A 19,487-nucleotide genomic window follows, 5' to 3' on the forward strand; every position below is an offset into this window, starting at 1 on the left:
TCATTAATTTTACAAGATTACAGGGAAGCAACCAGCATTTTTACAGCAAAAAATAATAGAAAAGGAAGAAGGATCGCCGCCGATTCAATAAGATTACATTCTTATATGGAAACAAATTGAACAATAATTACATAGAGATGGGGATACATCAGTAGATAATTTTTGTTTGATTTAAAGTTGGTAAAAAAACTAGTATCGCTAGTCAGGGTTTTTGTTTACATTAGCCTTCAATATTTCATGTAATTTTCACTGTTATTATAAAGAAAATGTAATAGGGTTTGTGAAACCTTATTGATTCAGTAGTTTGACTAAATATTTACTAATGAATATTAGAAAGTTTAGATTTCGAGTTTTTAAAAATGAAATTATGCAAATTAATGGAGCAAAAATATACAAAAAATATGCATGTGAAAATATTATATCATTAAAGTGGTTTAGATGGTGCAATTAAACGTGAATTCTTATAATACAAATAGAATTACCGGTTTATAGTTTATAATAATATAATTATCTAGTGTTAAAAATAATGGTATTCTAAAATTAAAATATAACGTCTGAAGTAATATTCGTACTTATCAAAACATCCAGCCTGCCCGTACCACAGAGGTTGCTCATGTCTTTATCACAGAGGCTGCACCTGTGTTACAAGACGTGTTAGAAGACTATCACACTTTCCATTCTGTATCTAGAGAATCTCTAACTCTTGTTGATGTTCTTGTTAAGCAAGCAAGAATGGCTTGTAAAAACTATGTAATATCTTGGATATTTTAGCGTTTAGTGGAATATGTTGACAAAAAAAGTATGTTCGAAACCATATATGAACCAACATAAATATCTCGGCATATATACCAAATTTATAATTTAATACTGTATTTATATAACACATAATAAAATGTGCACTAGCCTATCATATTTTCATGTAATTTTCACTGTTATTGTAAAGAAAATGTAACAGGATTCGTGGAAGTCTTTTAATCCAAATTCATTAATGATTTTGCGTTACGAAGTCTGGATTTCAACTCAAATTAATACAGAAAGATTTACAAAATACACAGAATAACAGAAGGAGTGTTATCTCTCTAGAACAGGTAAGGTGATGCGTGAATTTAATGATTGTTTTATAATTTATAGTATCCTAATTATTTAGTGCTGAAATAAAAAATAAAAAAATAATTGTATTCTAAAATTAAAATACAACGTCTGATTAGTAATATGCATATTCGTAACTGTATACAAACCAACATAAATAGTTCCGGCATACATACCAAATTTACAATTTAACATTTTTATAACACATAAGAAAAAAGGATAAAAAGGATAAATACTTTTGCTCTTTGTTCGCCGCTAAAAAAACACTATCGTTTTTCTTTGTTCATCTTCAAATCATTTTCTACTTGCCTATAAGTCTATAACCAGTAACAAGATAAACACTATAATTAAAGATGTCAATGCGAAGTAAAACTCATGGATCAAACCTACCCACTTTATCCGTTTGCTATATTTACGGGTTAGGATTGAGGGTTTTGACTTTTGAACTTATATAACTTATAAGGTAAGTTTTCAAATCCTAATTGATATTGATAAACAAAATAGAATGATGGAAAGAAACCACAAATTTTGCAATGAATTCTTACTTAAATGAACTTTCTTAAACTTCTAAACAAGCTTGGCGTCTTAGCAACAACAACAAAAAAACCTACATTGGTTAATAGTTGGCCCTTTGTTAATTTTTTTAAATAATCACGCTTAATTATTCTATTTTGTAAAGAAATTTGATGATGTAGAAAATGACTGGAAAATTTAATGCCACGTCAAATTAATAAAAGGGCAATTGTCAATAATAGCACATTTTGAAGTTTATGTCTCAAAAATAGCACTACAAGGAGAAAGTCACAAAAATGACATTCATTAAAGGATAAAATATCCCTAATACTCTTGATTTAAAATTAAATAAATAAACAAAAATAAATATAAATAAATAAAATAAAAATAAATAAAATATATTAAAAAAAAAAAATTTATAGTTTCAGATTATATGTTTTCAGATTCAAAATTTTTATTATTTTTTTTTGAATTTATTTTTTGAATTTTTTTTTTATTTTTTTTTCAAATTTTCTTTTTATAATTTAAAAATACTTTTTGAAACTGTTTTTAAAATTTTTATTTTTTATTTTAGTATTTATTTTTTATAAAATTTTAAACCCTAATTCCAAAACCCCACCCCCAACTCTAAACCCTAAGGTTTGGATTAATTAACCCAAGGAGTATAAGTGTATATTTACCTCTTTAATGAAACATATTTTTATGACTTTGAGCCTTGAGTGCTACTTTGGGAACAAAAAATTGGTTTGGTGTTATCCTAGTCTTTTTCTCTTAATAAAACGCTGCGTTATGGCTCTTTCAAACTCGAAATCCCTCCTCAATTTCCTCATAAGTCATAACCAAATCAAGCCGCTTCGTCTTCGTCGATCTTCCCTCTTCAGTCAAAAACCAACCCTAATCTTATGTCTACTTAAAAGGTCTCTATGCGTTCTAGAGATTTAATCAGCAGTATGCCAGATGAGGTTCTCGGCAAAATCCTGTCGTTTCTTCCGACAAGACTTGCTGCCTCCACGTCGGTTCTGTCCAAAAGGTGGAGGAACCTGCTTTCTCTTGTAGACACCCTTGATTTCAGTGACGAGATTGGGAACCCTGAAGGCTTCTCTGATTTTGTGGACACAACACTTGATCTCCTAAGCAACTCTCACTCAATCGTAAAATCATTCTCTCTGAGCTGTAAACATGAAAATTCTTGAGTGGACAGTTGGATTCGCACCGTCCTTGAGAGCGGCTTCTTGGAACTTCACTTGAAAATCGTATCTACGCAGAGTATAGAATCTCAGCTCTTCACGAGTAACACACTCGTCCAGCTTACTTTGTACGGTGGGTTTTGTTTCGATGTTTGATATTGATCTAACTTGCTACACTTGATATTATTTTAAAGGACATTAGTTGTTACATGTGACTACTCATGGATAACCTAAAGTACACACAACACTAGACAACATACGTTATATAACACATGACATAGACAATGCCGAAGAGAACAACAAAGAAATATAGTATTGGGAGCAAACATTAATCTGAAAAATAAAAGTCTTCAAAGAAAAGTTATGTGCTCTGAAAAATAAAAGTCTTCCATTAAAGAAAAGTTATGTATCATTGCCATTAATTAGCCATTTAAAATAGTGTTATTAAATTGTTGTTTCGCATCATTGCTATTAGCTTGCTAATTCGTAAGAGTAGCCCGTAACTTAATATACATTTAAGCACAACATCAAAAGATTTAAAAAAATATATATATTCAGTTCACGAAAGAATACACATCTTTATAGAATTCGGGAAAGAAAATGCACGAAAGAAATGGTTGCAGTTGTGTCTTCTGGACAAAGAAAAAGGCTAAGGCTTGATTCCTGTCACGTCCTGTATAAATTTGGCAGTAGCCGTATACGAAGATCCACCACCATTCAAGGTAGCTTTCCGCACCATCTGAGAGACATCTATCACTCTCTTCGTCACCAAATTATCATCCTTGTTCATCATCACACACCGAATCGCTCTCTCTATCTCGTTTGCACTTACAAGCTCATCAACAAGTACCCTGTAATCAAGCTTCATCTCCACCGCGAGCTTCAGCTCCTTCACCATCATAAACGCATTGAGCTGTTGCTCTGCATACATGGGCCACGTCACAATTGGCACACCAAACCATAAACTCTCTACTATTGAGTTCCATCCACAGTGAGAAACAAAACTTCCCACTGCCTTGTGGGATAGTATTTCCACCTGAGGAGACCAACCACATATCACTCCTCGTCCCCTGACACGGTCAAGGAATCCCTCGGGCAAAGGATCTTCATTTGCCACCTCTTCAGTGCGGAGTGACCAGAGGAATCTGCACTGACAAAGCTCAAGTCCACGTGCTATCTCCTTCACTTGATCACCTCTTAGCCTGCCCATACTCCCAAAACAAAGAAACACAACTGACCCCTCTGGCTGATCACCAAGCCATTTCATCAACTCGTCACGACGGGCCATGTCCTGTTCTGGATGAGGCTGGGCCTTGGGGTTAAATATGGGGCCAACGGCATAAACAGAAGGGTAGTCCTGTTCATTAAGAAAATGGTTCAGAGAGATAGGCTCAAGATCAAAGGAGCTATTCACTAGGATCCCCTTGGCCTTGCTAAACAAAATCGCCAGTTTAACATAAGCATCATAACCATCTTCAATAAACAGAGCTGACGGTAGAACGTTGGCTGGAACAGGGTTTACAAACCCAGGAATCGACAACATTTCTCCAGAATCTCTTACAAAAACCGATGTGTCTTTACTATGTCGGTCTGCTAGATACTGCATCATAGCTAGGAACCCGGAGTTTGAAGTCAAGAAGACATAAAAAGGAAGATTTACATCTTTTGTAATGTCAATCATGGGGAGACAGAAGAAATCAGCAACTATCCCTTTCACCGAGACTCCAGGAGAAGATAAGATACCCATGACTATATCTCTCACAAGAGGGATGTTTCTCTCGATGAAATCGTACACAAAGGCTTCCACAGACTGAAAACTACCAAATGATGGTTTCTCTACTAACTCAGGGACATCAATGAATCTAACAAAGGGCTGAGACGAGCCAATTGACTTAACATAGGTATCCAGATGAGACTGACCTTGTAGCTTCAACAGGATGACGGTGACACGGATCCCATCATCCTGGTCAATGAGACGCCTAGCGAACTCAAGGAAAGGAACAAGATGACCAACAGTCGGTGTTGGGATGAAGATGAGCTCTGTATTCCCCATCTCTAACAACAGATAAGCTTTTGTTCTTGTGTTGACAAGAGCATAAATCTACAAACTGTAGAAGAGAAAATTAGTTACATTGACTTTTGTGATAATCAGACGTGATGATGATTACTGATGCGTTCGGTCTACCTAATGTTGAGCTGGCCCTTGGTTGTTTCAAGAGAGAAGATTAACTTAAAAAGTTAAAATAATGGCCGACGACATCAAGAGAGTGGGATCCACAACCAAAAGGAAAGCTACTTTCTTTCCATCCACAAGATACTCATGCCTACATCTCTTCACAGATGATACATCAAAGTTAGGAGAAAGAAACTCTTGGGAGCATGTTATTGTTCTGGGAAGCTTTATCTACTGATCTAACTTGTTAGAGTCAACAAAAACAAAAGCACATCAATCACATAGGTTCAGTAACTTGTTGAATAGATCAGTATAAAGCAAAAAAATAGAAGCTGAAAAGACAAAACTTGTTCCCATGGGAAGACAGTGAATCAGATAGAACAAAGCTACTTTCTTGCATCTCTCTTTCTTCGTTCTAATCACAGATGATACAGACCAAATCATTCTTCGGTAACTGCACACAGCCTTAAGACTTATTAAGTCAACAAAAACAAAATAAATCAATCACATAGCTCTTAACAACTTGTTGAGTGGCAAAGATAAAAGAAGAACTCGCTGAATAGAATCAGATACAGAACAAAAAAAACCATAACACAAGAGATAGAGAGGTCTGATCAACAACTTGAGAGAGGCATACATACATACACGGTACAATAACGGAATCAAACATAGAGCATAGAAGCTAAAAAAGAAAAGTCACCGCCTTTGATCATAATCAAGGACTTCAGAATCAGTAACCGATCTCGAGTGCTGCACAATCGACCTTCCAATAGAGTTGATCCACTCCTCCTTCTCCTTCTCGTTATCAGCGATGAAGAACATGGTGATGTTCCCGCTCGAAATCTCGAAGGCGAAAGGCTTGTTCACCACGTCCTCAGCTCCTTTCACGGTCAGACAGTCTCCCACCGAGATCACCCCACGCGGGATGGATCCGCGGGTTAAGGCGGAGGATTGATCCTTGAACCACAGGAGCTTCCCTCGCTTGAGCACGAACCAGCGTCGTCGCCAGGTCTTGATGTAATCGCCTTGCTTTGTGAGCCAGCCTGATCGCTCCGGGTTGGACCAGAACTCGATTCCTTCGTAATCTTGCCGGTTCGGGTCCTGGCCTGTAGCGATTCGCCAGAGATTCTCCATCCTCTCCCTCTCTCTCTCTCCTAAAATCTCAACTGTTTCTATCGATCTTTTATTATTTGTTTTCTTTTCTATCAATTGATTCTATGAAAACGCAGCGTATTGGCTACTCTTTCAATAATTCGACCCTGCTCATGCTGCCTGCCTCTCTGCGTATGATGGGGACACGCAATAACTGTTGGAAATTTTAATTTGTTTAGTGGAAGTTGGACTTTTGCTGATTTCCGCACTAATTTTTTTTTACATTAAATATAAATAAATATATATGTGACGAGAGCATAAAAAGTCTTTAAATTTATTTAAATTTTAAATTTACTACTATTCTTAAAAGAACTTACGTTATTGGTTTATAAATTTTAACATTTTTAAAAATTTATTGTAACTTGTTTAGTGATTTATAAAATATGAAATTTACTCTTATTGGTTTATCTATTTTTAAATTATTAACAAGCTTATGTTACTGATTGATATATTGTAATATTTTAAAATTTTCTGTATTGGTTTGGTGATTTTTAAAATTTAATTCAAAATCTGTTGCTATTCAAAATTTTGATTTTTTGTTGATTCTTACCAATTTCATTCATCAAATACAATTTTCAAAATAATATGCATCTCTTAACAATATTTTTCATTAATTTTCTAAAGACGGCTAAAAGTTCACATAAACCATTAGTAGTTAATATAAATTAGATAGGAATAAGATTTTATTTTCTTAACTAAGAGTTTCATTTTGATTTACTGTTCAGCAAAGTATATAAAATGTATTCGGAGGATATCGAGTTTTTGTTTTTATCCCGGTGGCGACAAGAGTATAAAACTATTTGCCCGACAGAACAGACTGAGGACACTAGTCCAACAATTCTTACACAAAAATGAAAAATCTCACGAATCAAACAGCTCGAGTGTGATAATACTGGCAAAAGCAAAATCCATGCTTATTCTAAAACGTTGTTGATGCGGGGGCGGGGCCTAGTAACCTCAGGTGTCTCAAGAAAAGAAGACTCAGCAAGATCAATGGCTCTTGCTAAAGCCGCTGCTTTGTTCTCACACTCCCTCTGTTCATCCTCAGGGTTACTGTCTGCCACCACTCCAGCTCCAGCCTGAATATGAGCAATCCACTCTCGACGTCTCTGAGGATGCTTGTAGGAGTACAATGTGTCGTATCGTGTATTTGTTGGGAAGACCATTGTTCTGAGAGCCAAGGCAATGTCCATGTCTCCATTAAACGAAATGCCTCCAAAGCCTCCACTGTAAGGACCGCGTCTCGTTACTTCTAGTTTATCAATTAGCTCCATTGCTTTTACCTGTATCAAGTGAGTTTCTTTTTTCTTTTAGTATGGTGAATGTGTAAAAATGAGTTTATGGTTTTACCTTTGGGGCTCCACTGACTGTTCCAACGGGAAGTGCAGCTCTAAGAGCGTCCCAGCTTGTTAGATCATCGAGTAATTCGCCTTTTACCTGCAACAAAGGAGATATGTTGTTGAGAGACAAAGCAGAAACTATAGTTTGTTTGCTTTTTAAGAATTGCAGTAAAGGCAAACATACCGTGGAGCTTATGTGCATTACATGTGAATAACGTTCTATATTCATGAGCTTCTCAACCTCCACAGAACCGGGCTTTGAAACCTGAGTTCACAACCAACTCCAACAAGTTATAGATTACATCTCAAAAACTGCTATTTGGTTTACGGAAAGAAAAGGTTATTAACCTTGCCGACATCGTTCCTTCCCAAATCAACAAGCATGATATGCTCTGCGCACTGTTTTTCATCGCTCAAGAGCTCTTTCTCCAGCATTAGATCTTCTTTGGGTGTCTTTCCTCGTCTTACAGTTCCAGCAAGGGGGCGATTTGTAATCTTCCTCTGAAGCGGACACACATTGAGCCATTCATTTTACTTGTAAACAAAGGAGATACTGAGCTAACACTTACATTTTTCGAGCGTAACAATATTTCTGGACTTGAAGCAACTAATATACATCCTCTAGCCTGTAAAATTAAAATCCACAGATTAGTGATATCAATCTATGTAAGGAAACAAGGACTCAATGTGTATGCATGCATACCTGTAAATAAGCCATGTAAGGGCTTGGATTAACAATCCTAAGAGCTCTATATATCTCAAACGGGTCCGCAAATGTCCTCCTTTCAAACCTCTGACTAAGAACTATCTGAAAGATGTCTCCAGCCAAGATGTGTTCTTTGGCTTCCAACACTGCCTCCTTGTATGCCTCACTGGTCATAGTAGATTTCTCCAGCTTAGGACCGAATTGCTCAGTGCGTAGTTTTATGAAACCAGTCGGCATCTTGGGGCTGCAATCAAAAGAAACATCTACAGTTAGCAAAGAGAAAACTATAATCCAATCCATAAGACTGGTATTAGACTGATCCACTCACGGTTTCTGGTCTTGAATTCTAGAGACTAGAGATTCCAACTGATACATTCCATCATTATAATTATCTTCAACAGAACGATCCTTATCTATCCGCACCCAATGGATCACATACGCTTTCTGTGGGATAGTATCACAATGAATCAACTATGTGTGTAGATAAGCTCATGATAAAATAGCAAGATGTAACAAGAGTGTACCTTCTCGACATGATCAAAGACAATCACATCATCATAAAGACCCAAATGAACATCAGGAAGACTCCTATCATCCTCAGGAGCATTAGAAAAAGGAAGCTTCTTCTTCTCAACATAACGCACAGTGTCATACGAGAAGTATCCAACCCAACCACCTAAGGAGAAAACCCTTCATCAGATAAATAATCCTAACTACGAAGTTATAGATTCCTTCCTCTTACCGCAGAAAGCTTCAGGCAGTTCATCAATCCGTTGAGGTTCCCATTCCTCCATGATCTTCTGAGGAACCACCATCGGATCATCCACTTCCTCCACCGTCCTACGACCAGCTCCATGGTCCATGACAGTGACAACATTCCCCTTGGCTACAATCTCAATCGTGGGTTGAGCTCCAACTACACTATACCTCCCCTAAGAGAGATGATATCTCAAAATCTTAAATTTTCAAAAGAAAAAGGAAAAACTCAAAAAAAAAAAAAAAAGGCTAACGATGTTGGAAGCTTGAAGACCAGGCTCCACGGACTCAAACAAGAAGCTGGGAGCGTCTCTGTCGTCTTCTTTAACCAAACAACGGTACGCGAGTATAGGTGTGAGATGATCCGAGAACACGCATCGGTATAGAGGAACTAAGTTTCCTTTCTCCGCTGCTTCCTTGAACTTTGCCAGCTGGTTTGCTGATGAATCTGCTGCTGGAGAAGTTGAAAACTCGATGAGAATATATTCAAATGGTGGGGGAGAGTTTTAATAGTGTGTACTGTACCTAGAGATGGGGTTGGTGAAGGAGAGGATTTGATAGGATGAAGACGCGAGGGTGGGAGGAGTTTTGATCTGGAGATAGATGATACATCATTGCAGTGTAGAGAAGTAGTAGTAGTACTTGAGAGGGAGGCCAGCGACGACGGACACCGGAAGGAAGGTGGCGGTCGATGGTGTGTAACGGCTACGGCCTTAACGGCGGAAAGGTTAGATTTGACGGAGGAGATTGAAACGGCAGACATCTCCTTTGATTCAATTATCTTCTCCAATGAGTTTAAACTATAGAGAGCTGATGAGTGATTTCGTATCAGACGCAATTAAATTTAATAAACCAGTTTTCCCTAAGCTTTCCAAGAAAATTCCAAAAAATGACGTCATAATGAGCAGAAACTAGGGGATTTATTTGATTGATGATTTGAGTTCATTTTGAAAAATTCAATTTGTCTTTAGCCGAAACAAAAATTAATTTTTGTGTTTCGCAGTGATGTATAACAAGTGGAATCAATACATGATTTTTTTTTGTCACACGAATCCAATACATGATAAAATTGTAAATTTGGCTCTAATTAGTAAAATGTAATTAAATAAATAGAAAGTACATTTTGTTTGTGTTCCTTTTACATAACAATTTCTGTGAGTTCGTATTGAGTTTTTAGTCTTCTTTTGTATGCTATAGAACAATTGAAGAAACCACTTTATCACAGAAGACAGTTGCGGAAGAATCGAATTTCCTGTTGTGCAATTAAAACAAAAAATAAATAAAGAGTTAGAAAACAGCAATTAGTGGAAAAAAGGACATGTAATGTAACTATTTTGAAACAATACAGAAGGGTTGTATGTATGTATACCTTAAGAGCAAATGTGATGTCTGCTTCGTCTACTCTTAGGCTCACTCTCTTTAGCTTATCGTCCCGAGCATTACTCAGTTTTAATATCCCCTGTTCCAATTTAATATAAGACTCTTTCAAGGTTCTGTTTTATCTTTTGATTATATAAAAAAACCAAACACACAACATGAGAGTCTATTCTAACTATAAACTTGAAAAAAATTCTACATAGATCCAAGTTATGTACCTGGTCGTTCAGCACTGTACACATATTAGTGAACTCTGTTATTCCAGCTGGAGTGATCATTGAAGATTTACATATTTCCGTGTATAACTTATTTAACTGCATCCAAGTGTTGTCAAAAACAGAGATAGAAACGTTATGTACAATTGTCGTTTAAGATTTTAGTTATATGTGTTTATGTATTCTTCATTCAATAAAATATTATTACCTCTGCAATGCTTCTGTCCTTTTTGCTTCCTCTAAATGCTTTTGCAGCAGAACAGACTATGATCTGCAAGTTTTCAGTTGAAGCAAATATGATTACAGTCCACTAGCTAATAGGTCACTTAGTCATAACCAAATAAACATCAGCATGGGTCTTAAGTTTATTTGTGACTTAGTGTTTGTTCCCGAAAACTTATTATTAGTATATCTGTTCAACATATATTATCTATACTTCTGTTAGATCACACCGTAAAACAAAACTAAAGATTTGCACAAAGATGTTGTAAGTATTATCCTATTCCTATCGGTTTACTTAAGACACCAAGTGTTGATCTATAACTTACTTGCTGGTGTTGAGGGAGAGACTGAATGGTGTCAACTACTGGAGATTTAAATGTCTTGGACAATGCAGCTACCATATGATCCATCTTGACCTGTATAGTTTTTGATGATAACAATTATGATTTATGATCACAGGTTCTTTGAATCCTTACTTACATTGTCAGTTGTGAATTAAGTAGATAGTGAAAATACTAACCACTTGATCCTCTGTAACTGGACTTTGTGGTTCTTGATCTGTTGATCCTTTAACTTCTGTTTCTAAGATTTCTAAGGCACTCCTGTATATCATTTCAATATGAAAAAAAACAGGGATTGTCAACTTCAGTGTGCTGATATGAAGAGTAAATTAAAATATATAAAGGATAGTTCTATCTCATTCATCTTATGCAACTTCAAAGACAAAAATTTCAATAGAGTATTCACCTGCAGACAGATAGAGCCTTTCTCATGTCTCCTGATGCAGCTGATACTTTCTGACACAACAAAACAATATTGAACATCAATATACAATGTCATAAGGAAAAGGGAGGTTGACTAGACTGGGAAAGAAAATTGGCATATGTATTCTTACTCTTGCACAAAGCTCCAAGGCTTTTGATTGAAATGCAACATATGGAAGTTCCTGTAATAAGAGGTGAAAATTAAGAATTTACGAAAAATGGTATTTAGTACGAGTTTAGATATTAACCATTTATCCTAGTTCTTAGGTTTTTAAATTGGTCAAAATTTTCTTATTTACAAGTTTCTGAATCTGCTATTCATATTTTTCCTGATAGTTTTTTGAATACCAACTGTTTTGAAGCAGAAACCTTACATTGGCCATAGATTTATCCTAAATTCCTTGCATAATATTTTCACTAGAATTACTAGTCACTTAATCAGGCGTTTCTCTCTCTGTAGAAGCATCATATACTACAAATAAGAGGCAGACTTACCACAAGCCTCTCTTGTAGTATCCTTAGGATCTGCTCCATAGAATAGGCACGGAAAGTGACAACCAAAGGTTTGCCTGCAATAATTGGAAAAAATATGTTCAAGGACTAACCTCAGTTGTTGCTCTTTATCAAAGCTAAAGAATGTTCCAACTGTAAACAATGATGGAGAAATACTTACAATTAAGAGACTTCAATTTAGGAAGGAAACGATCTGCAAGGTCTATTGCATTTGCTACACCTGGAGAACGAAAACGATATATAAACTTACAATTTGGTATGAGCAGAGGAAACTGGCACATAAGATGAACTTTAAACTATAACTATGATCGCAAAGAACGGTACCTATAAGTATACATCTTGAAAATGGCAAAGTTGTGAGCATAAAAAGTTCATGAAGGACACCTCGATCTCTTGTTATCAAGTAATCCATCTCATCAGCAATGATCAGCCTGCATATAAAATTTGAATGAGAAACAGCATTACTAATTTAAAATCTTAGCAGGTCATCAAATCACAGTGAAACCAAACAAGGAACCTACATCATCTTTGTGCTGGATGATTGCTGCTTTTGAGAAAACAAAACCTGAAGTTGCTGTAGAGGTGAAGAAGAGCCATTAACTTTCTTCCCGGTCTCACTCTCACCAAGTATCTGAAAAAAAAACAAAAAGACCTCAATAAACAACTATATCGAAATGAAACCAAATTGAGTGAGGTCGTACCTTGGAGAAGATATCTGTTGTCTTTGTCAGCGATGTGCAATTAACAGACACAGTCTCCAGACAAGGCAAGCCTTCCTGAAAGAACCCATGAATGAAATGAATATCAGTCTTTTCTATTGATAGATTCACACTAATACTATCACCAAGTCCTGAAGACACACACAACACAAGAATGATTACCTGTTGTGCCCAGTCGTCAGCTTGTTGTCTTATTTTCTCCATCGACAATGACTTCCCAGTACCAGGACAGCCACATATATACAAACTCCCAGCCTTCTTCTGCTCCATACAACCTTTAACAAACTCTAAAACACGTCTTTGCTCATCCTCGCGGCAAACAACAGTTGATGGTGCCTTAGACACATGCAATGCCTCCTTCACAGCCCTCATTTGATCATCATCTGTGCATTAAAATTGGACATCAACTAACTGATACTAATTAGAGTCACTTGAGAATCAGATGTATACCTCTAGGATTCCACTTTGATTTAACATCTAAACAATCAAATCGATCCTTCACGGCTGACATCACTGGACTTTCCAGCTTGCCTTTAGAATCTTCCTGCAAAAATCAATCGGTCGGATGATGCAAACAAAGCAGCAATTGAATCGATCTTTTTTCACATTTAAGCAAATCCTAATCTCTAGACGCAGATCTAATGGATATGAACTAGGAGCTCACTGGATTACCTTCTTAAGTGCTTTGGGGCTTGAAACAGCACATCGTCGAGGAGATTTCCATTTCATCGGCGTAGCAAACGAACTCTCCGTTACGATCGCCGTCGATGCAACCTCGGCGGCGGAATCTGATCTCAGCTTGCGTTTCCGAGGTGTGTTGACTTCAGAAACTCCGGTATTCTCCGATCTGGCGGCGACGATGTGCTTGTGAGGAGACGAACTGGGTCCGGCGATGGTAGGCATCGTAGAGAAAAAAAAGAGAGAGGTCGAGATTGAGATTGAGATTGAGATCGAATCCAAGTGGAGAACCAATCTCATGGTCGATGCTGGTTTATTAAGAGGAAATGGCAGAAAATAATAATGAAAAAAGGAAAAAAAAAAACAGAGGGAAAATGGGAGTAGCGGGAAAACGCTACATGCAGACAGTTTCGCCGCTCGATTTTATTCGGTTGCCGTTTTTGAACCATCGCCTTCGCGGCAATTTTATTGGGCTATATAACGTTTGGAATAATTGAGTCCATTAAGGGCCCATCTATTTAACTACATTATTTCCATTACGTAAAATACCAATTTACCATCGATTCTTTTTTCAACATCAACATCAACATCAGGATAGTAAGTAATAATCCGCACCTTGCACGTGATTATTAGTTTTGTTATTTTTTAATAAGAAGACATTAATCCGTTTAATCTGGATATCAGTTCGGTTTTAAGCTGTTTTTTAGTTTTTAATCTCCTAAAATATAACTATCATTTTAAAACAATATTTATTTGATTTGTTCGGTTAAAATGTTTGATGTTTGTTTTTTCCTGTGATAATAAAAAATTACTATTATTTATTTATTTTCATATTATGAATTTTAGATAGTCGTGATGTCGAACTAATGGTTTTATATTATAGTTTCTAAACATATAATAGTTAAAAATAGAAAAGAAAATTATCAAAACAAAACATTTTACTACAATTTGGTCGATAGTGAAAGAAGCATTAAAAAAAAATATTTTAACTTCCAAAAAATTAGATATTTCAATTGTGGTAAATAGTTAGTTACTCATTACTTTGTTTGTTTTGTAGGTAATCATTAGATGTCCACTCAAACTGGTTGAGCTTATGCTAAACTGATGTAAAGTTGTGTCTTTTTGCAATACAAGTAGATGTTTAGTATGTATAGTAATGTTTTGAGCGCTGAGTTTCCAATTAAATATATATATATGTAATCTTTTGGTTACAGGTGAAACTTAATATTATTTGAATTGATTTAATTTATGAAATTTTTGGATTTCATATGATATTTGATCTTGATTCCGGACAAACTACTTATTAAAAATATCTTGGGTTGGAAAATCTTGTGCTATGTTTATTAAAAAATGTATGATCAGATATTGAACTGAGGTGTGTGAATTTGTTTTAGAAACCTTATCTAATAAATGTATGTGGCAGTGGCATCTTCGATTTGATTTAGGTTTTAGTAGATGATCGATCGTTTGTTTTCATTTAATTGATGTATGATTTGATCAAATCAACATTAGAAGCTTCATCGTTTGCCTTGCCGCATCTTCAACCAAATTGAATAGAGTTTGCCTCAGTTTACGCCGCCCGTGATGCAGAGCTCATGTGAACATTTATTTCGGCACGCAAAAAAATTGTTCAGAGATTAAAACCAACTCAGACACAATAATTCTTTACAAATTATATAATATGAAATATCTTGAGAAGTAGTGTGAGGTGCGAGTCTTGTGACCATAGAAATATTCACCGGCCAATATGGGAAGTGGACCAACGTTAATGTTACGTGTTCCATACGGACCATACTAAAGCAATACCATAAACTACATTAGCTATAGTTTAGCTTTGAACATTTTGAAAAATTAGTTTTGTCTCTATTAATTTGAGACAAGCCTCTCAACAATTTCTTTAAAACAAGTTCTCTTTTCTGGTTCCCATAAATATTTTTGTTTATTTTCTTGTAGTGTATTCTTAAATTTTATAATTGTTTATGTGGCTTTTCTTTGCTCTACAATGAGCTCCTTCCTTTTTTCATAAATAATTTATAATTATTTTATAATATCGTTTACTTTTTATTTTATAATTTGCTTTACTTAAATTTTGTATGTTCTATATAAGGTTGAAATTATTATGTCCAAAAATAAATATTCAGTTAAATAAAATAGATATTTTATGTAATATTTTCATAATGTATATCAACTAATTACATTCTTTTAATATTTAATATAAATGTCCCAAATATATTTATCATTTTTTTTATATATTTATCTTTTAAATCCATTCCCTAACATATGACCATATTATGAATATATTTTTTGTTTCTAAAGACCATATTATGAATATCTCGTTTTACCGGCTCAAAATATCAAAAAACTTTGGTCCCTACGTAATATTTAAAATTTGGATCATGTAAATTTTGTTTTTAATATTTTGGACCTTAAAGTACATCGATTTTTGTTAATTTTCAGAGTTTTTGGTGCAAATGTACTTCTCACCTATTAGATACGGCCTTTCTCAGTGATCACACCGACTAGTTAATCGGTTTAGTTCGACTTCAGATCTGATAACTCACTCTACTAATCTGAGTCATATAAAAAAAATGCGAGTTATTCGGGGACAAAGCAGGCTGATGATTTGTTTGACATATAGTTTAAGTGCTCTTTTTTTTGCTTAACTCAGCAGTTCAAGTGTTCAACAACATCATTTCGCTCTTTAGAAAAACAACATAATTTCTGCCACAAAATGATTATGGTTTTTTTAAAAGTATCCATAAGTTATAAAGCCACAAAAATATATGTAATAAAGTAAAAGTAGTGTTCTTCACTGACATTTTTCTTTTTGTCATAGTATTTACACTTGCTGATTCCGGAAATAATATATTGTATTCTTTCCAATTAGTAACAAATAATAATAAAATAAAGTAAAATACTTTTTTTGTTTGAACAACTAAATAAAGTAAAAATAAAAACAAACAAAAATAAATGAAATCAAAAGCTTGATCTTATCGTAGGGATAACTGACAAAAAAGAAAAGAAACAAAATCCAAAATGAGCTGCAAAATCTTATCAGAAGTCAACATCGATGCCCTTCTAGATCTTTCTCAGCATTTACACTATTGCCTCCAAACGGCAACGTGCATCGTCGTTTGGGCCATAAGATAACCAAAACCCTAAGGCTATAAATAAGGCTTAAAGTCACTAACAGCAACACACACATTTCTAAGAGACAGATAAAAAGGAGTTAAAAAAATTAAGCAATGGCGGAGAAAGAAGAAGTGAAGCTTCTGGGAATATGGGCGAGCCCTTTCAGCCGTCGGATCGAGATGGCTCTCAAACTCAAAGGGATACCGTACGATTACGTTGAAGAAATATTGGAGCACAAAAGCCCTTTGCTTCTTGCACTCAACCCTATCCACAAGAAGGTCCCTGTTCTTGTCCACAATGGCAAAACCATTCTCGAGTCTCAAGTGATTCTTGAATACATCGATGAGACTTGGAAACAGAATCCCATTCTCCCTCAGGATCCTTACGAGAGATCCAAGGCTCGATTCTTAGCTAAACTCGTCGATGAACAGGTACGTATATATATTCTTACTAATTGTTTGTTTATTTTATTTTTATTAATTGTTTTTAATCTTTATCTGTACTGTAGATCATCACTGCGGGTTTTGTATCAATGGCAAGAGCAGACGAGAAAGGAAGAGAGGCTTTGGCCGAGCAGACAAGAGAATTGATTATGAATCTGGAGAAGGAACTTGTCGGAAAAGATTTCTTCGGTGGTAAGAGTGTCGGGTTTTTGGATTTGGTCGCCGGAAGTATGATTCCGTTTTGTTTGGAGAGAGGTTGGGAAGGAATTGGGTTGAAAGTGATTACAGAGGAGAAGTTTCCAGAATACAGCAGATGGGTGAAGAACTTGGAGAAGGTTGAGGCTGTGAAAGACTGTATTCCTCCAAGAGAGAAACATGTTGAACACATGAATTATATGGGGGAAAGAATCAGATCCGCTTAGAGGAAAAGTCATATTTGGTTCGGTGTTTCAATGTTTTAAGTTACTGTAATGTTTGAACCTTGTTTATCTGTTGTGTTTCTCAAAAAAGCTTGTCTTTGTTTTTTCTTTCTAATAAACAAAGTTATTTTATACAAATATGAGTGATTTAAGTTGGCTAAACAACTTTTGGTATTTAGCTGCTCTGTCGGAAGGTGAAACTTGAAAGACTAAAATAGCTTTTGCTCTCTGACTTTAAGGGGGTGATTGTAGGTATAGAAGAAGTTCTAGACAATCAAATCCAATCAAAGCGTTCGTTTCTTTAAAAGTTTTACAGCCAAAATATTTAAAAAAAGTTTAAGTCAAGAATTTTATTTTTGGAACAAAAAATATACTTTACAAAGTTAAACAACTTTTGGTAAAACAACAAAGTTAAACAACTTTTGGTATATAGCTAAACAACTGTTGGTATTTAGCTGCTCTGTTGGAAGGTGAAACTTGAAAGACTAAAAGAGCTTTTGCTCTCTGACTTTAAGGGGGTGATTGTAGGTATAGAAGTTCTAGACAATCAAATCCAATCAAAGCGTTCGTTTCTTTAAAAGTTCTACAGCCAAATATTTTTTTAAAAATTAAGTCAAGAACTTTATTTTTGGAACAAAAAATATACTTTACAAAGTTACATCAAAAGAATTTACAACAACTAAACTTGCAGATTAAATTTTACAGCCAAAAATATAAAATTAAACTGTTGAATGTTTATAATAGACATGCTGAAAAAAAAAAAACTAACGTGCATTGTTGGTGTTAAATTTATTCAACAAGTTGAAAAAAAAACTAGGATCAACAACAATTTTGTTGTTTTTATTGATTGTTGATATTCAATAAAAACAACAAAATTGTTGAAAAAAAACTAGAGTTTCTCCGCAGCTAGACGATCATCAGTGTGCATGGATTCTATGGTATATCTGGAAAGGAAGGAATAATAAAGTTTTTAGTAACCTTGATATGGATCCTAGGGATACAATTAAACTAGCAGAAACAGAGTCCACACTATGGGCTGAAGCGCAAATAGTGAAGGAACAGAGAGGAGGGCCACATGCAGAGGGTTCGGCATTACCGTTAATCCAAGGAAGATGGTGCTACACTGATGGTTCCTGGAAAGTTGATAGTGGTTTCTCCGGCCAGGGGTGGTTTAGTACTTTAGAAGGTTTTGAGGGATTGATGGGGGCAAGGAATGTTAGGGCTAGTCTATCTCCTCTACATGCGGAGATGGAAGCATTACTTTGGGCAATGGAGTGTATGAGGAACTTACGACAATTTCAGGTTACATTTGCAACGGATTGTTCTCAATTGGTGAAGATGGTTTCGGAACCAGAAGAATGGCCAGCTTTTGCAAGTTATTTAGATGATGTTAAAGTCCTGAAAGAAAGTTTTTTCCGATCAGAGATTGTCCATGTGCCAAGAACGCAAAATACAAAGGCGGATAGCCTAGCACGTAGTGTCAGGAAGCAACTGTCTTTCGTCGTTCACATGGATAGACATCTCCCAGTTTGGTTCACAGAGTCTGTATGAGTCTGTTTATGCTGATGACAAAAAAAAAATTGATTGTTGATATTATTAGATTTATATTCACCTTAATTATTTTAAATAATTTATTTCACAATAATTTATTTTTTATTGATTTATATCATTTTTTATGATCTACAAATAGAGATTAGTTTTATTATTTTATATGATTTAGACGCAAACAAACAAAAAATATTTTATCATTAGTTTTAGGTATTTTCAATCTGATTTTGTTTATATATCATAATATTTCAACTTTAAATATATATTTAATTTTATAATTATTATTTTTAAATTTTTTTATCTTTTAAATTTTAATATTTAGTTATAAAATCAAACTAGAAAATATGAACTAAAAATAAATTGATAAGATATTGATTTTTTAAAGTATAAAATAATTATTGTATATTAAGTAGTATATGGAAAAGAAAAAAAGATAATGTGCAATGATGAAAGTGAAAATTAAGGTATTAGAAAAAATTGAACAAATTACATACATAGTTTATGTGTAAGGTGTAGACAAAATGGATATTTGATGGAGCAA

At 34.9% G+C, this 19,487-nt stretch overlaps 5 protein-coding genes across 7 annotated transcripts; 1 reads left to right on the forward strand and 4 right to left on the reverse strand.

Moving 5' to 3' along the window:
- Positions 1 to 3,321: 3,321 nt before the first annotated feature.
- On the reverse strand, positions 3,322 to 5,223 carry LOC106438358 (UDP-glycosyltransferase 71D1-like). The gene is made up of 2 exons (XM_013879487.3): positions 4,975 to 5,223; positions 3,322 to 4,897 (listed from the first exon to the last, which is right to left on the reverse strand). Exon 2 carries the CDS (start codon positions 4,840 to 4,842, stop codon positions 3,439 to 3,441), a length of 1,404 nt encoding a protein of 467 aa, XP_013734941.2. The 5' UTR covers positions 4,843 to 4,897; positions 4,975 to 5,223; the 3' UTR covers positions 3,322 to 3,438.
- Positions 5,224 to 5,451: 228 nt separating this feature from the next.
- LOC106438359 (pleckstrin homology domain-containing protein 1-like) lies at positions 5,452 to 6,248 on the reverse strand. The gene has a single exon (XM_013879488.3). The coding sequence runs from the start codon at positions 6,094 to 6,096 to the stop codon at positions 5,659 to 5,661; it is 438 nt and encodes a 145-aa protein (XP_013734942.1). The 5' UTR covers positions 6,097 to 6,248; the 3' UTR covers positions 5,452 to 5,658.
- A 552-nt stretch (positions 6,249 to 6,800) lies between these two features.
- LOC106438357 (anthranilate synthase alpha subunit 2, chloroplastic-like) lies at positions 6,801 to 9,801 on the reverse strand. Of its 3 annotated transcripts, none has more exons than XM_013879486.3 (11): positions 9,442 to 9,801; positions 9,171 to 9,364; positions 8,903 to 9,092; positions 8,685 to 8,836; positions 8,489 to 8,604; positions 8,158 to 8,404; positions 8,024 to 8,080; positions 7,803 to 7,955; positions 7,639 to 7,719; positions 7,465 to 7,551; positions 6,801 to 7,397 (listed from the first exon to the last, which is right to left on the reverse strand). In XM_013879486.3, the coding sequence occupies exons 1-11, from the start codon at positions 9,677 to 9,679 to the stop codon at positions 7,029 to 7,031; spliced, it is 1,884 nt and encodes a 627-aa protein (XP_013734940.2). In that variant the 5' UTR covers positions 9,680 to 9,801; the 3' UTR covers positions 6,801 to 7,028. The 3 variants fall into 3 exon arrangements, with proteins under 3 accessions (XP_013734940.2, XP_048631843.1, XP_048631842.1); XM_048775886.1 differs by having other exon boundaries at positions 9,171 to 9,367; XM_048775885.1 differs by having other exon boundaries at positions 9,171 to 9,370.
- Positions 9,802 to 9,992: 191 nt separating this feature from the next.
- LOC106443685 (cell division control protein 6 homolog) lies at positions 9,993 to 13,798 on the reverse strand. The gene is made up of 16 exons (XM_013885228.3): positions 13,399 to 13,798; positions 13,177 to 13,270; positions 12,889 to 13,109; positions 12,709 to 12,783; positions 12,529 to 12,638; positions 12,332 to 12,438; positions 12,168 to 12,227; positions 11,990 to 12,063; positions 11,626 to 11,676; positions 11,478 to 11,527; positions 11,251 to 11,332; positions 11,057 to 11,146; positions 10,717 to 10,779; positions 10,512 to 10,607; positions 10,286 to 10,375; positions 9,993 to 10,168 (listed from the first exon to the last, which is right to left on the reverse strand). The coding sequence occupies exons 1-16, from the start codon at positions 13,702 to 13,704 to the stop codon at positions 10,136 to 10,138; spliced, it is 1,602 nt and encodes a 533-aa protein (XP_013740682.2). The 5' UTR covers positions 13,705 to 13,798; the 3' UTR covers positions 9,993 to 10,135.
- Positions 13,799 to 16,581: 2,783 nt separating this feature from the next.
- On the forward strand, positions 16,582 to 17,536 carry LOC106438356 (glutathione S-transferase U5). The gene is made up of 2 exons (XM_013879483.2): positions 16,582 to 16,967; positions 17,045 to 17,536. The coding sequence occupies exons 1-2, from the start codon at positions 16,650 to 16,652 to the stop codon at positions 17,399 to 17,401; spliced, it is 675 nt and encodes a 224-aa protein (XP_013734937.2). The 5' UTR covers positions 16,582 to 16,649; the 3' UTR covers positions 17,402 to 17,536.
- The last annotated feature ends 1,951 nt before the right edge of the window (positions 17,537 to 19,487 follow it).

The sequence above is a fragment of the Brassica napus genome, chromosome A3 (genome assembly GCF_020379485.1).
Source record: "Brassica napus cultivar Da-Ae chromosome A3, Da-Ae, whole genome shotgun sequence".
Classification (NCBI taxonomy): domain Eukaryota; kingdom Viridiplantae; phylum Streptophyta; class Magnoliopsida; order Brassicales; family Brassicaceae; genus Brassica; species Brassica napus.

What these genes read in the sequence shown, in the direction of transcription:
- LOC106438357 (XM_048775885.1), bottom strand. Translation starts at nt 9,679, where the DNA reads ATGTCTGCCGTTTCAATCTCCTCCGTCAAATCTAACCTTTCCGCCGTT. An exon ending in TATTGTTACGCTCGAAAAAT is followed by an intron (nt 7,956 to 8,023) that starts GTAAGTGTTAGC and finishes TGTCCGCTTCAG; the next exon opens with AGGAAGATTACAAATCGCCC. An exon ending in GAAGGAACGATGTCGGCAAG is followed by an intron (nt 7,720 to 7,802) that starts GTTAATAACCTT and finishes TTGTGAACTCAG; the next exon opens with GTTTCAAAGCCCGGTTCTGT.
- LOC106438358 (XM_013879487.3), bottom strand. Translation starts at nt 4,842, where the DNA reads ATGGGGAATACAGAGCTCATCTTCATCCCAACACCGACTGTTGGTCAT.
- LOC106443685 (XM_013885228.3), bottom strand. Translation starts at nt 13,704, where the DNA reads ATGAGATTGGTTCTCCACTTGGATTCGATCTCAATCTCAATCTCAATC. An exon ending in TACTACAAGAGAGGCTTGTG is followed by an intron (nt 11,677 to 11,989) that starts GTAAGTCTGCCT and finishes CTCTTATTACAG; the next exon opens with GAACTTCCATATGTTGCATT. An exon ending in CAGTTACAGAGGATCAAGTG is followed by an intron (nt 11,147 to 11,250) that starts GTTAGTATTTTC and finishes AAAACTATACAG; the next exon opens with GTCAAGATGGATCATATGGT.
- LOC106438359 (XM_013879488.3), bottom strand. Translation starts at nt 6,096, where the DNA reads ATGGAGAATCTCTGGCGAATCGCTACAGGCCAGGACCCGAACCGGCAA.
- LOC106438356 (XM_013879483.2), top strand. Translation starts at nt 16,650, where the DNA reads ATGGCGGAGAAAGAAGAAGTGAAGCTTCTGGGAATATGGGCGAGCCCT. An exon ending in CTAAACTCGTCGATGAACAG is followed by an intron (nt 16,968 to 17,044) that starts GTACGTATATAT and finishes TCTGTACTGTAG; the next exon opens with ATCATCACTGCGGGTTTTGT.